This window comes from Panthera uncia, chromosome B4 (assembly GCF_023721935.1).
Source record: "Panthera uncia isolate 11264 chromosome B4, Puncia_PCG_1.0, whole genome shotgun sequence".
Taxonomy (NCBI): domain Eukaryota; kingdom Metazoa; phylum Chordata; class Mammalia; order Carnivora; family Felidae; genus Panthera; species Panthera uncia.
Genome location: NC_064809.1, coordinates 30,576,093 through 30,589,804, shown reverse-complemented (window position 1 = coordinate 30,589,804; position 13,712 = coordinate 30,576,093). Strand labels below are relative to the sequence as shown.

General features: G+C 37.2%; 1 protein-coding gene across 14 annotated transcripts in view; it reads left to right on the top strand.

Moving 5' to 3' along the window:
- Positions 1 to 13,712, top strand: part of PARD3 (par-3 family cell polarity regulator) — a 662,524-nt gene that overhangs the window by 256,744 nt on the left and 392,068 nt on the right. For all 14 annotated transcript variants that reach the window (XM_049626966.1, XM_049626964.1, XM_049626959.1 and 11 more), the window contains exon 3: positions 8,007 to 8,187. In XM_049626966.1, coding sequence (XP_049482923.1) covers positions 8,007 to 8,187 — 181 coding nt within the window. The remainder of the gene's footprint in view (positions 1 to 8,006; positions 8,188 to 13,712) is intronic.

The window sequence follows — 13,712 nt, the reverse complement described above, 5'->3', positions numbered from 1 at the left end:
TGTGCAGACCTCATGCAGGGTTCTATCTCATAGTAGTGAGATCATGACCTGAGCTGAAATCAAGTCATGACCTGAGCTGAAATCAAGAGTCTGATGCTTAACTGAGTGGGCCACCCAAGTCCCCAGCTAATTTTGTTTTGATACTATAAACCAAAGGATTCCATGGAGTCTGGCTTACTCACTGAAGCCACTCATGTTCCAGAGGTGAAGAGAGAGTCTTATAGACATCTTCAAGTTCATTGTGGTTTTAGTATTTTTCCACATGCTTTGGATTTTCTCCAGGGTTAAAAATGTGATGCCTTTCTGAGGAATTACAAGTCTTTATTTCAAAGCCAAATAGTTTGGTGTATTATTGTATTGTTGTATTAATGTTGAGTATACAAAGGACATTAGTGAGACCCATCACAATCAACTTCCTCTGGGTATGTTCAGCCTGTATGTGAAAGAAATCAACAGAGGCAGAAGGAGAGATAATTCAAAGGCTGTGGCGGTGAAATGGCTTCTGAGGCTGTGTGGGGTCTGAACTTAGAGGGTTTTGAGACCTCACGTAGACAGCTACTTGACTTAAGTCACCTGTCATTTTCCTGTAGGAAGACAGAATCTGTAAGATCTTTGGATTCTTTTAAAAAAGCTTGTCTGATTAAAACTGAGTGATGATATCACCAGCATGGAATGGTTTAAAATTATCTCACTTTCCCTCAGATATGTTCAGACAGTTTTAGGTAGTGGTATCAAAATTATGTTAATTTGGTAAGTTGGGTTATTACCTTTGGTGAATCAAGAATGAACAGAATCCTATTCAAAGACTCATACATGATTCTAGTCTGCAGCTTCCCAGTGGGTGTGCTGTCAATATGTTACATGTTCCAGGGGCAGGAGGTTTGTGAGAAAAAAAGGATCTTTGAAGTTGGATAGATTTTATTTCCAGTTCTCAGATTCATTCTGTACTTATTTATAGTTAAATTCTGGTCATATTAATCTCTCTGAATCACAGGTTTCTTTTCTGTGGAATGAAGTCTAAAAGTGGCCCCATTTTTGTGGGAGGAGTTGAGGGGAGGATGTAGGGCACCTGCAAAGAAATGCATTGTGTGGTTATTGTGATGTTGTGATGTTGAATTGTTCTAGCAAGGATTCTCCTTTCCTTTTCTTGTTTTTTTTTTTGTTTGTTTTGGTTTTTGTTTTTTTTGGTATGTGTGGGTGTTTTCCCTCCTCTTATTGTTGGTGTGTGGTAGAGCTTTGCCTCAGTCTTCAGTGACTCTTGAAACTGATCCTCAGGGGCGCCTGGGTGGCTCAGTTGGTTAAGCATCCAACTTTGGCTCAGGTCATGATCTCATGGTTCATGGGTTTGGGCCCCACGTCGGGCTCTGTGCTGACAGCTCAGGGCCTTGGAGCCTTCTTTGAATTTGTGTCTCCCTCTCTCTCTGCCCCTCCCCTGCTCACACTCTGTCTCTCTCTCAAAAATAAATAAAGATTAAAAAAAAATTAAAAAAAAAGAAGAGAACTTTTATTTATTTATTTATTTTTTATTTTTTAATTTTTTAAAATGTTTATTTATTTTTGAGAGAGAGACAGACAGACAGACAGACACAGAACATGATCATGGGAGGGGCAGAGAGAGGGAGACACAGAATCTGAAGCAGGCTTCTGGCTCTGAGCTGTTAGCACAGAGCCTGATGTGGGGCTTGAACTCACAAACTGTGAGATCATGACCTGAGCCCAAGTCAGAGGCTTAACCGACTGAGCTAACCAGGTACCCCAAAGAAGAGAAAGTTCTACACAGAGTGGGGCACCTGGGTGGCTCAGTCGGTCAAGTGTCCAACTTCGGCTCAGGTCATGATCTCGTGGTTCATGAGTTTGGGCCCTGCGTTGGGCTTTGTGCTGACAGCTCAGAGCCTGGAGCCTGCTTTGGATTCTGTGTCTCCCTCTCTTTCTGCTCCTCCCCCACTTGCATGAGCATTCTCTCTCTCTCTAAAAAATAAATAAACATTAAAAAAATTAAAAAAAAACGATCCTCAAATTTACAAAAGTATGTATTTATCAACCAACACAGTGTAACTTAATAACAGCTAGTGGTGAATGTGTGCTTGTGTTCTGACGGTGGATATACCTTATCTCTTTATTTGTCGTAACACATCTAGGAGGATAGGCAAGGGCACTGTACTAATTTCCTATTGCTGCTGTGACAAATTACTAGAAACTCATGGCTTAAAACATCACAAATTGACCAACTCGCAGTTCTGTAGGGTAGAAGTCTGACATGGGTCTCACTGGGCTAAAATCAAGGCATGAGCAGAGCTCTGATCCTTTCCAGAGGTCCTAGGAGAAAATCCATTTTTTTTGCCTTGCAGAGGCTTCTTTCTTACATTCCTTAGTTTATGGCTTCCTTTCTTCATTTAAAAAAAATTTTTTTTAACGTTTATTCATTTTGGAGACAGAGAGAGACAGAGCATGAACGGGGGAGGGTCGGAGAGAGGGAGACACAGAATCTGAAACAGGCTCCAGGCTCTGAGCTGTCAGCACAGAGCCTGACACGGGGCTCGAACTCATGGACCGCGAGATCATGACTTGAGCCGCTGTTGGCCAACCGCTGTTGGCCGCTTAACCTACTGAGCCACCCAGGCGCCCCCCTTTCTTCATTTTAAAAGCCAGCAATGTAGCGTCTATCTAACCATTGTCACATCTTTCTCTGACCACAGTTGGGAAAGTTTTTCTACTTTACTAGATTTGTGTGATTACCCCCTTCTCAGGATAATCCAGGATAATCTCTCCAGTTTAAGGTCCTTCATCTGAATCATATTTTATTCTCTTTATTTATTTTGAGAGAATGAGAGAGCAATTGACAGAGGGGCAGAGAGAGAGAGGGAGAGAGAGAATCCCAGGGAGGCTTCGTGCTGTTAGCATGGACCGGATGTGGTCTCAATCCAGGAGAACATGACCTGAGCTGAAATCAAGACTTGAATGCTTAACCGACAGAGCCACCCAGGTGCCCCTGAATCATATTTTAAAGTCCCTTTTGCCATGGAAGGTTAACATCCACTGGTTCTTGGGTTTGGGGCATGGGCAACAAGGGGCATTATTCTGTCTACCACAACCACCATTCTCTTTTTCAATATGAGGACCATAAGGCTTAGAGATAGTTGAGGCCAGTGGATTTACCAACACCCACCGACAAAGTAAGATCAGAGCTAGTTTGGAATGGAAGTCTCTTTGATTCTGAATCCTGTGCTCTTAGCCTCTTTGTTACATGCAGTTCTGGGCTCTCAGCATGTGATTGTACCTTAACATTAAAGGGGGTTTATAAGTGTTTGTGCGGTTTTAAAAACAGTTTGGAGGATTCTAATGTTTCTGAGTTAAAATGATTTGTCCTGAGGTAGGTGAGGAATGTATGGCCAAGTTTGGAGTTTGTCTGTGGGTTTATCCTGAAGTGTGGGTGTTACCCTAAATTCAGCATGTCTGTTTTTATGGAGACTTGACTGATGAATGGATCAGAAGAAAGATTAAGCCATAACTATTGAAAGTAAAAATGAACTTTCAAAACTGATCTACTTCATGGACAGCAGCAAAGATTCCATCTGTTAAAATATGGGTATGAGTCATGTTTCACAAATTTAAAAGCAGACATTTCCTTAATTTTTTGAAGGGCATGATAGAGATTTTTAATATGTGATGTTTTGTGAAGGTCTCGTTTTCTTTTGCTCTGCTACTATATGCATTCTTGCAGAGTAGATTTTCTAAAATTATATACCCTTCCCAATTTAACACAAAATTACTTCATATCCGCACCTGGCACTTAAATTTTGGTTTAAAAGAAAGCTGTGGAAATTGTATGTTATTGGCATATTGCAAATCACCAACTGTGATTCTGCCACTGAAATTCAAACAGCATTTGTTCGTGACACAGTCCAGATTTCATAATACTTGTGTTTTCTAAAAATGCGGGAGATAATTATTGAAACTAATATACATGTATAAGTTCTTCCATGTGTGGCATTTAAAGACTCGTTCTTTGTAATTTGCAATCTCCATTTTCAGTTTGCAGAAAGGACTTGATTCTTCAGAGAACACACCATTGTAAAAAGTTAATAACAAAACTTGAATTTCATTTGCTTCCAATTAAACACCAAATGTCAGAGCTTAATATCTTCAAAATGCATATTAAGCCACACACCTTGTGAGAAGTCTTATGATATTAAAATCAAGGATGAAAATTCAGAATCTCAGTGAAGAGCTTAAAATGGATATCATTAGTTTATCAGGGTTACTGAGGTACCTTGACTTTTGGCTTTATTTTGCAAGTTCAAAATTATAAATTGGATGTTACTGGATGGATGAGCATTCTAGTGCAGGGTTATCAAATTATGGCCTGTGGGCCAAATTTGGTCCACCACCTGCTTTGTAAACAAAGTTTTATTTAAACCTATTTTATTTAAACCATGCTCATTTATTTATGTATTGCCAGTGGCTGTTTTTATGCTACAATGGCAAAGTAGAATAGTTGTGAGGGAGGCTGCATGGATTGCACAGCTCCAAAAATATTTACTATCTAGATCTTTCAATAGTTTACTGACCCCTGATCTAGTAGAATGTGTGTGTTACTAATCCTGGGAGATTCTTGCCAGTCAGTGTCAGATAAATAGGCTGATTTTATTTCTGTATATGGAAACTTCAGTGTATACATACAAATACCTTTCCATTTTTTTAACTGCTAAGGATTTCTTTTCCCATTTATATTGCTTATTGTAAGGTTGAGTGGTCCAACTATTTGTCCTACTTTAATTTCTTCTTACCACTTAACCTCCCTCCATGTTGTTTAATCAGCTAATTATATATGATGCCACAGCAGGGTTCTGAGCTTCATGTTTGTTTACATGTCTCTGTGACCTTAGGTTTTCTTTTTTTGTCTTATGAATTAATTGATGGTATATAAATGTTCATGGAAATAGCATTTGCTCAAAATGACACTAGTCTCTCAGAAATAAAGATTGGAATGATTAAGTATTTACCATGGTCTGTAAATTCCTCTTACTGTCCTTTAACTGATAGGACTATTCACATTGGAAAAGCTTGAATTGGAGGTAGAAGGAGTGGGGATTTTGGGGGTCAGTCATGGTTCCACTTTCCTTGGAAGCCAAGGTTAGTTTGCAAGCATAGAATTGCAGTGTGAATGACCAAGAAGGTACGACTGGTCCTTAGATCTTCATTACTCTGAGATTTTCAAGGACTGCCACTGTTTCATGATAAAAAGAAATAGATTGAATTTTAATTTTCATGGTACTTTGTAATGCTGTATTATGATATTGTAGTTTTGAAATAATTTTATATTTGAGAAAAATTGCAAAAATAGTATAGACTGTTTCCACATACCCTTCATTCGCCTCTAATGTAATAGTGGACATAACTGTAGGACATACCAAAGGTAGGAAACTAGTAACATTGAGTCAATACTGTCTGTAGCCCTCATCTGAATTTTGTCTTTTTTTTTTTTTTATAAATGTATGATTTATAAATGTATGACTTTTTTTTTTAATGTTTTTTTTATTTTTGAGAGAGAGAGAGCACAAACAGGGGAGGGGCAGAGAGAGAGGGGGAGGGGGACAGAAGATCCAAAGCAGACTCCATGCTGACAGCAGCAAGCCCATTGAGGGGCTCAAACTCACAAACCTTGAGATCATGACCTGAGCTGAAGTAGGACACTCAACCGACTGAGCCATCCATGCACCTCTTGTCTCTTTTCTACTAATGTCCTTTTTGTAGCCCAGGATCCAGACAAGGACCGCACACTGCTCTGTCTCTTCCAACTTCCACAATTTCATAAGCTTTTCGTTGACTTTCATGACTTTAATATTTTTAAAGAGTTATTTTATACAAGGCCCCTTGAGTTGGATATATCTGATGTTTTCTGATGATTAGATCAAAGATACACATTTTCAGCAGGAATCACACAGAAGTAATTTTATATCCTTCTCTGCATTTTATCAGAGGGTGATATGACTTATTACTGGTGATGTTAACCTTGGTAAAGTGGTTTCTGCAAGTTTCTCCCCTGCAAAGATACTATTTTTCTCTTTTTAATTGAAAAGTATTTTGTGGGGAGATACTTTGAGATCTGCAAATACCCTGTTTTTCATCATATTCTCACCCAGTAGTTTTAGCTTCCACTGGTGATCTCGCCTGCAACAACTATTGCTGTGGAGATTGCTTGGTGATTTCTTCTATTTCCATCATTTCTTCTATAACTATTAATTGCAATGCTATGGTGTGGAAGAGCTGTCTATTTTCCACCATTAATGATTTCTCCAAAGATTTACTTATATCATCATGGATTCGCACATATTTAGTTTATTTTGGGGCTAAAATCTAACTGTATTATTATTTACTTGTTTACAGGTTGTCTCAGCTTTGGCCATTGGGACTTCTTTCTGGTTGGCACCTGATTTTTTTTTTTTTAAACTATGTTTTTTTATTTTTTAGAGTCAGAGAGACAGAGCGTGAGTGGGGGAGGGACAGAGAGAGCGGGGGACACAGAAACCGAAGCAGGTTCCAGGCTCTGAGCTGTCAGCACAGAGCCCGATGTGGGGCTCGAACTCATGAACTCTGAGATCACGACTTGAGCCGAAGTTGAACACTCAATCTACTGAGTCACCCAGACACCATCCCTTTCTTTTTTTACATTTATTTATTTGTTTTGAGAGAGAGAGAGTGTCAACGAGGGAGGGGCAGAGAGAGAGGGAGAGAGGGAGAGAGAAAGAGAATCCCAGGCAGGCTTCATGGTGTCAGCACAGAGGCCAGTGCGGGTCTCAAATGCACGGAATCATGAGATTTAGACCTGAGCCAAAACCAAGAGTCAGATGCTTAACCGACTGAGCCACCCAGACGTCCCACACCTGATTCCCTTTGATGTGCCTCCTTCACTTTTGAGTACTGCTTTACTTTTTAGCATTGCCAAGGTGTTCCAGGCCCATCTATCATTTTCTCTGCCCCAACCCTGGAATCAGCTATTTTTCTAGGGAGCCCTTGTTCATTTATTGGAAAATGGTATCAGAGGCCAAGATTCAGGCACTTGTGTTCCTTCACACTGGGTGTGATCGCTTCTAGGACCTCTCAGTGGGCAGGGCTAAGAACCACACATGCATTAACATTCATCCATCCCTATCTTGTCAGTCTACCTGCCCGCTTACAAAACCACATATTTATATTGATGCCTGTAATTTCAATCTAACATCACAGAATTTATTTCCTTATTTGTAATTTCTGTTTCTGACAGTGAGAATTTTGACTTTCATTATTCAAAATATTTTTCTTTCTTATTCATTACTCGTGTGTGTGTGTGTGTCTGTCTAATAGTGTGAGAATTTGTAAGCCATGCACTTGTGAGAAACAAATTTATGTGAAAGTTGTTTTTTTCTCTAACCTTAGATTAAGCAGTGAAAATAGTTTTCTAAAATTACTTAATTCTTTTCTCTCCTACCTCCTTCATTGTTCCTATTTTCTTTCTTTCAACCCTGTTTTTAGTAACTTCTGGGCGATAACTGTCTTTTATCCTTCCTATATTTCTTATGCACAAATGGGCAGACACATGTCTAATTTTTAATACTCTTTCCTACTGAGTGAAAGGTACCTTCTACCTTTTGCTGTATATACAGTACTATATATCATACATATGCATTACATATAAAAATCCATTTTCTTTTCCTCTTAGTGTATCATTTACAAAAAGATTTAAATCGACCCTATTTCCTTTAGCATTCTGTGATATAAAACCATTTTATTATTTTTCATCCTTAGAGTTTTGGATTTGAAATGCACAACTGAGAAATAAAAAAGTAAACCATCAAAACTCAGGGAAAGACTGTTTCTTTGAAGTTTGGCTTCCTAAGACATAACATTTCTGGGTGCTTAGATAGCAGTATTTCTCCTCTATCGATTTATGTCCAATGTGGTATAAGTTTTTGGTAGCGATTATAAATGCCTTTGTTTATAAATGCAAATTTACCTTCCATTTCTAGCTGGTGGCAGTGTTTGATGAGCAAGATCCACATCATGGAGGTGACGGCACCAGTGCCAGCTCCACGGGCACCCAGAGTCCAGAGGTATTTGGCAGTGAGCTGGGCACCAGCAGTGTCTCTGCCTTTCAGCCTTACCAAGCGACAAGCGAGATTGAAGTGACACCTTCAGTCCTTCGTGCAAGTAAGTGAAGGCTCTTTCTTCTCTGCATGTTTCATCGTAATTTGCAGGGATGCCAACTCTTGTTATCCAGCCATGCTCCTATGAATGGAGTTCATTATCTGTTTTTATCAAAACTGATTAAGTTTAGGACCTGGGCAAATGTCTTTTGCTGGAGAGGTAGGCAAGATTCTTCACACATTAATATATTAGGTTTATTTTACTTTAGACTGGTAGACTTTTAATCGCTCACCCAAGGTAAGTAAGGATAACTGTAAAGTTATATTACCTGAATTTTTCTTTCCGTGTATTTCTTCTGAATGTTAGATCAAATAGGAAATAGTCAAAGGCCTCACAGTGAATCAGAGCATAGCATCTCTGATTGATAATCAACTTGGATACAGCCATTACTTGAACTCTATCTAAAGAGCAGGTGATGAAGTGACTGCAGGGATAGAGTTATCTTCAGAGATTTGGAAGAGTGGCTGTTAGAATACATTCCGCAGGAAGGAAAATACAGGGCTTCTTGAGTTTATATTAGGAATTTGGGGTCATAGAGTACTCAAGTTCTAGAATATTTGCCTGAATAATTCTGTCTGCCATTCCTACAGATTTAGTCAGAAAAGTGAAGAACTTTTGGTTCTTCAGTTGTTAAGAAGGTCCATTTCAATAAATTTATAAGTTAAAAATTGTTATCTTTTAGTCACATTTATGTAGAAACATTGCAGTTTTTCAAGTGCTGTGTGATTTTGCCAATAGTCTTTAGTACATCTTCGTGTATAATAGGTAATAATATATAATATTATATTATATATTTTATATTTTATTATATATTATATATTATATTATAATTATATTATATATAATTATATATTATATATTATTTATATATAATATTATATATTAATATATAACTGTATATAATTATAATTATATATATTATATTATAATATCTCTATAATAATACACAGAATCCTAAATAGAATATAGTTAGATAGTATTTAGAATATATGGTTTATTCTTATAAAATTTAGGTTTGTATGCATGTATAAACATATTTTTAAACTAATTTTGTGGAAATAACATTTGATTACTACATGAATATGCTATTTTAAAAACCTTGCTGGATTTACTTCAGGCAACATTCCTCAAAATGCGAGGTATGTACCATGCATGGCATGGTGTGCAAGGCAATATGTAAGTGGCACACTAGTTACTTTTTCGGTTGTATAGCAGCTCATTAAGTCTGTGTTTTTAGTGGTTGCTTGGAATAAACTCACTTATTATTATATTTTTTAATGTTTATTTATTTATTTATTTAGAGAGAGAGAGACTGCACATGCGAGTGAGGGAGGGAGGGGCAGAGAGAGAATCCCAAGCAGGCTCCACGCTGTCAGTACAGAGCCCTACATGGGCCTCGATCTCACGAACCATGAGATCATGACCTGAGCAGAAATCAACAGTCAGACACTTAACCGATTGAGCCACCCAGGTGCCCCTAAATCCATTTATAAAAAGTAGATTGCCCAAATGTGATTTAAAGTAAATTTTAAGGCTGTCAGTGCCGAGCCTGCTTGGGATTCTGTCTCCCTCTCTCTTTGCTCCTCCCTTGCTCATGCACGCACACACACTCTCTCTCTCAAAATAAGTAAACTTTAAAGTAAATTTTTTTTTTTAAACGTTTATTTATTTTTGAGACAGAGAGAGACAGAGAATGAACAGGGGAGGGGCAGAGAGAGAGGGAGACACAGAATCTGAAACAGGCTCCAGGCTCTGAGCTGTCAGCACTGAGCCCGACGCGGGGCTCGAACTCACGGCCCACGAGATCATGACCTGAGCCGAAGTCGGACGCTTAACCGACCAAGCCACTCAGGCGCCCCAGTAAATTTTTAATTAAATAATACTATAGGTATTCAGGTGCCTGATATTTGGAAAATAGTGTCTTTATGTGAATAATTGCACCCTAATATATAATTAAATATAGAGCTTTTTCTTATGTTGTTGTTGTAGTTTTTCATTCATGTGTTTTATAAAGCTGGATGTGCCTTTAATGTAGCTGCTCCTTAAAAAAGTGTTGGAGGAAAGGTAAATGCTGTCTTTATGTTAAGAAGAATTTGAATGGCATATTTTCCATCAAGTTTTGTCTTTTGACTGTTCTTCACTCAGCAACATTTCTTAACCACCACCACCCACATTTGGCTGGTCCTGTTGTGTTAAAATTTAAATGCTGTTTTCAACACAAAATCTCTCTTTTACCTTGTCTTTATTGAGAAAAGGAACTTTTATTTGAACCATTTGAAATGTCTTATAGCCATCAGTGGGAGAATATGTAAATATTACTTTTCAGTTCTGAATTTTATATGCTAAGTTTATTTAGATTTTATGGTTTGGGCAGCCCCTGGGCAAGTGTTTGGTAAGCATCTACTAAACACAAGGTTTAGTGACTATGTAAAAGTTACCCATTATATACGAATCCCCTGTCTATTAAGATGATTGGTCATACTGTATTAATACCACTCACTCAAACATAGTACAGGAGTTGGACTATGATGGGCCAGGCATTGTGATAGGTGATGAGTCCAGAGTTGAGTTAATAAGGCCTCATCCTTGTCAACAAGGAATTTATGTTTAGTGGTCTTCCTGATTTACAAATATGGAAATAAAGAATCTAGTGATATATAGAAATTTGTGGAATTGGGGAATAGTCAAATCTAATTAAGTGCATGGTTAATATAAGGTTTCAGGTAAATAAACTCCTAATACTTAAACTTAGAGAAAGAAAGTGATAACTCTATATGTTTTCCAAGTTTTGCTATGAATGAATTCATTCCTCTACTTCTTTGCATGAAGAATCGATGTATACAATTTTTTTTTTTTCTGAGTAAAGCAGGGAACATTAAGTTTGAGAATTAAGATAAAGCTTAGGTGGATTTAATACACAGAATTCTCATATTCAGGTCTTTTTATGCTTTTTTATAAGTTGACAGTAGTTTGTCCTTGTAATACATATAAAGCAAGAACCTTGAGGTAGTTAAATTAGTGGTTCTCAGGTATGAGTGATATTTTCCCACAAGGGATAATTGCAAATATATGGAGATATTTTTGTTTGTCACAACTGGCAAAGATGGGGTATACTGTGAGCATCTGATTAAGGCCGAGGATGTTGCCAAACATCCTACAAGGCATAGGACAGTTCCTCACGTCAACTATCCTGCCCCAAATGTCAATAGTGCTGAGGTAGAGAAACCCTGAATTAATGAATCATCGTCTTTATGGTCAAAATAGCAGTTATCTAAGAGACATTAAAACTAACACTTGATAAAAATTTTCTTGAGCCTAGTATATTGAACAGTGTTCTGAATTATACCCTTAAACTGAAGGACAAAAAATGATGACTAGCTAATAATGATATTCCTCATAGAAGGTAATCAATAGAGGGAATTATGGGCAGTATTACACAAACAGTGCAAATATAAATATTAGCACTAAAATAAGTTTTTTTTAATTCCAAAAAATGTGCTTTAAAAAATGAAAAAGTAAATAAAATAGACCACATAGTGAAAGACTATATAAAAAGCTTCTTAGGTTGAAGAAATAAAGTAAAAAAAGGATAACCATAAAGAATAGGTACCTGCAGGGAATGGAGAGAATAAGATGAACGAAATGGAATCGAAGCAAGGCTGACTTAAAACCTCTTGTTTTGTATAGTTTGCATTCAAAGCATGTTATATTTTATGTGGTTAATAATCAAATTTTAATACTATTAATAGTTTAATAGTAATTCTTAAAAATCATTTGACATAACTAAACATAAATTATATGTCCAGTTGGTTGCTCAGTCATCCAAGAGTAACTATTTCAGGTAACTATAAATATTAGTAATTTGTACCACCAAGGGAAGATGGAAAAAAAAAAAAAAAAAGCATGAAACAACGGAACCTTGCAACAGTTTGTTGTTGGTAACATTGGTACCATTAGTCTTAGATTGTTGGGTGGATATTATGAGATGGAGGAAATGAAGAATTATAATAAAATTCTAATTCTATTTCTTGTGCCATTGAGGATTCAGGATTCGGGGTATAGAGGAAAAGGAATACAGATACAACTTAAGAGTAGAATACATAAAAACCCCATGATTCTCAATTTGAATAGGACATATAATGAATCTATGGTGTGTTTCATTTCACACACATACAAAAATAAATAAAAATAAAAAGAAGGAGGAAGGAAGGGAAGATTCTATATGCATTTACTGAATATGTCTAGAATTAATGCCCCAGCCCAATAACTGAACATTCCCTGATATCTAGACTGTACTTTGGGAATTGCATTTTCCATTCAAAAGGACCAGAACTGTCCTTTTGGACATTCATGGAGAAATGGCTGAATTCTGGTTCAGGGAGGAAATGTAGGAGATGATTCTGGATCATCCTGCCATATAAGAAAATAATGAAGCTATGAAAGATTACTAGAGTTGTGTCAGCAGGGCCCAGGAGTCATATGGAAGTTCCCACTGGCACAGGAGAGACTATTAGAACATTAATAAGGTTAGTAAATAGCAATGTATTCTTGAATTCATAATGACGATAAGTAAACAAGCAAGGATGGGGTGCCTGGGTGGCTCAGTCAGTTAAGTATGCGACTTCGGTTCAGGTCATGATCTTGCAGTCCATGGGTTTCAGCCCCACATTGGGCTCTGTGCTGACAGCACAGAGTCTGGAGTTGCTTGGGATTCTGTGTCTCCCTCCCGCTCTGCCCCTCCCTTGCTTGTGCTCTGTCTCTCTCTCTTTCAAAAATAAATAAACATTAAAAGATTAAAAAAATAAGTAAACAAGCAAGGTGAAGGATACTAATGGATCAACTTATTATTTGGGAAACTGATAAAAGAATTAAAGAATTAGGTATCTCTCCTCTCTTTCCTGTATGAATAGTATTATTGGGTAACTAAGTAGTAGATGAAAGGGAAGTTTCTTTGTATAGAAGTATCATAGCCAATAAGTGACGAGGTAATAATAGAATTAGAATATTACTAATTTGTCATTCCTGATGAAATAATGAATCTATGTACTTATCATCAATTACTTGCTAATATAAAAAAGATAATAAATTAAGGAGAGTGGACTAAGTATCATGTGCCTCCTGATGGAAGAATATAATACTATGAAGTGGTCTTGACAAAAGAAATTAAATTTCAATCTGATCAAACATCTAGATCCAACTGCCAATTTTTTAGAAAATACCAGATACCTGGAAGCATGTTAACACCATAGGGATGCAATCAGTCAGGTCAAGACTGTGGGAAATTATAGAAGTCCAGTGACCCAGGTTCTTCAATAGGTCAAGTGCAAGGTAGGGGAAAGAGATGGAGAAAGGAACACAGATTAATAGACACCTAAGAGACACAACATCCAATCATAATGTATGAATCTTGTTTAATGCCTGATTTAAATGAAACAGTACAACAAACGAATACCAGTCGTAGGCTAATTGGTGAGTTGAGCACTGATTGAGTATTTGATATTAAGCAAGTATTTATTTCCTTTTACATG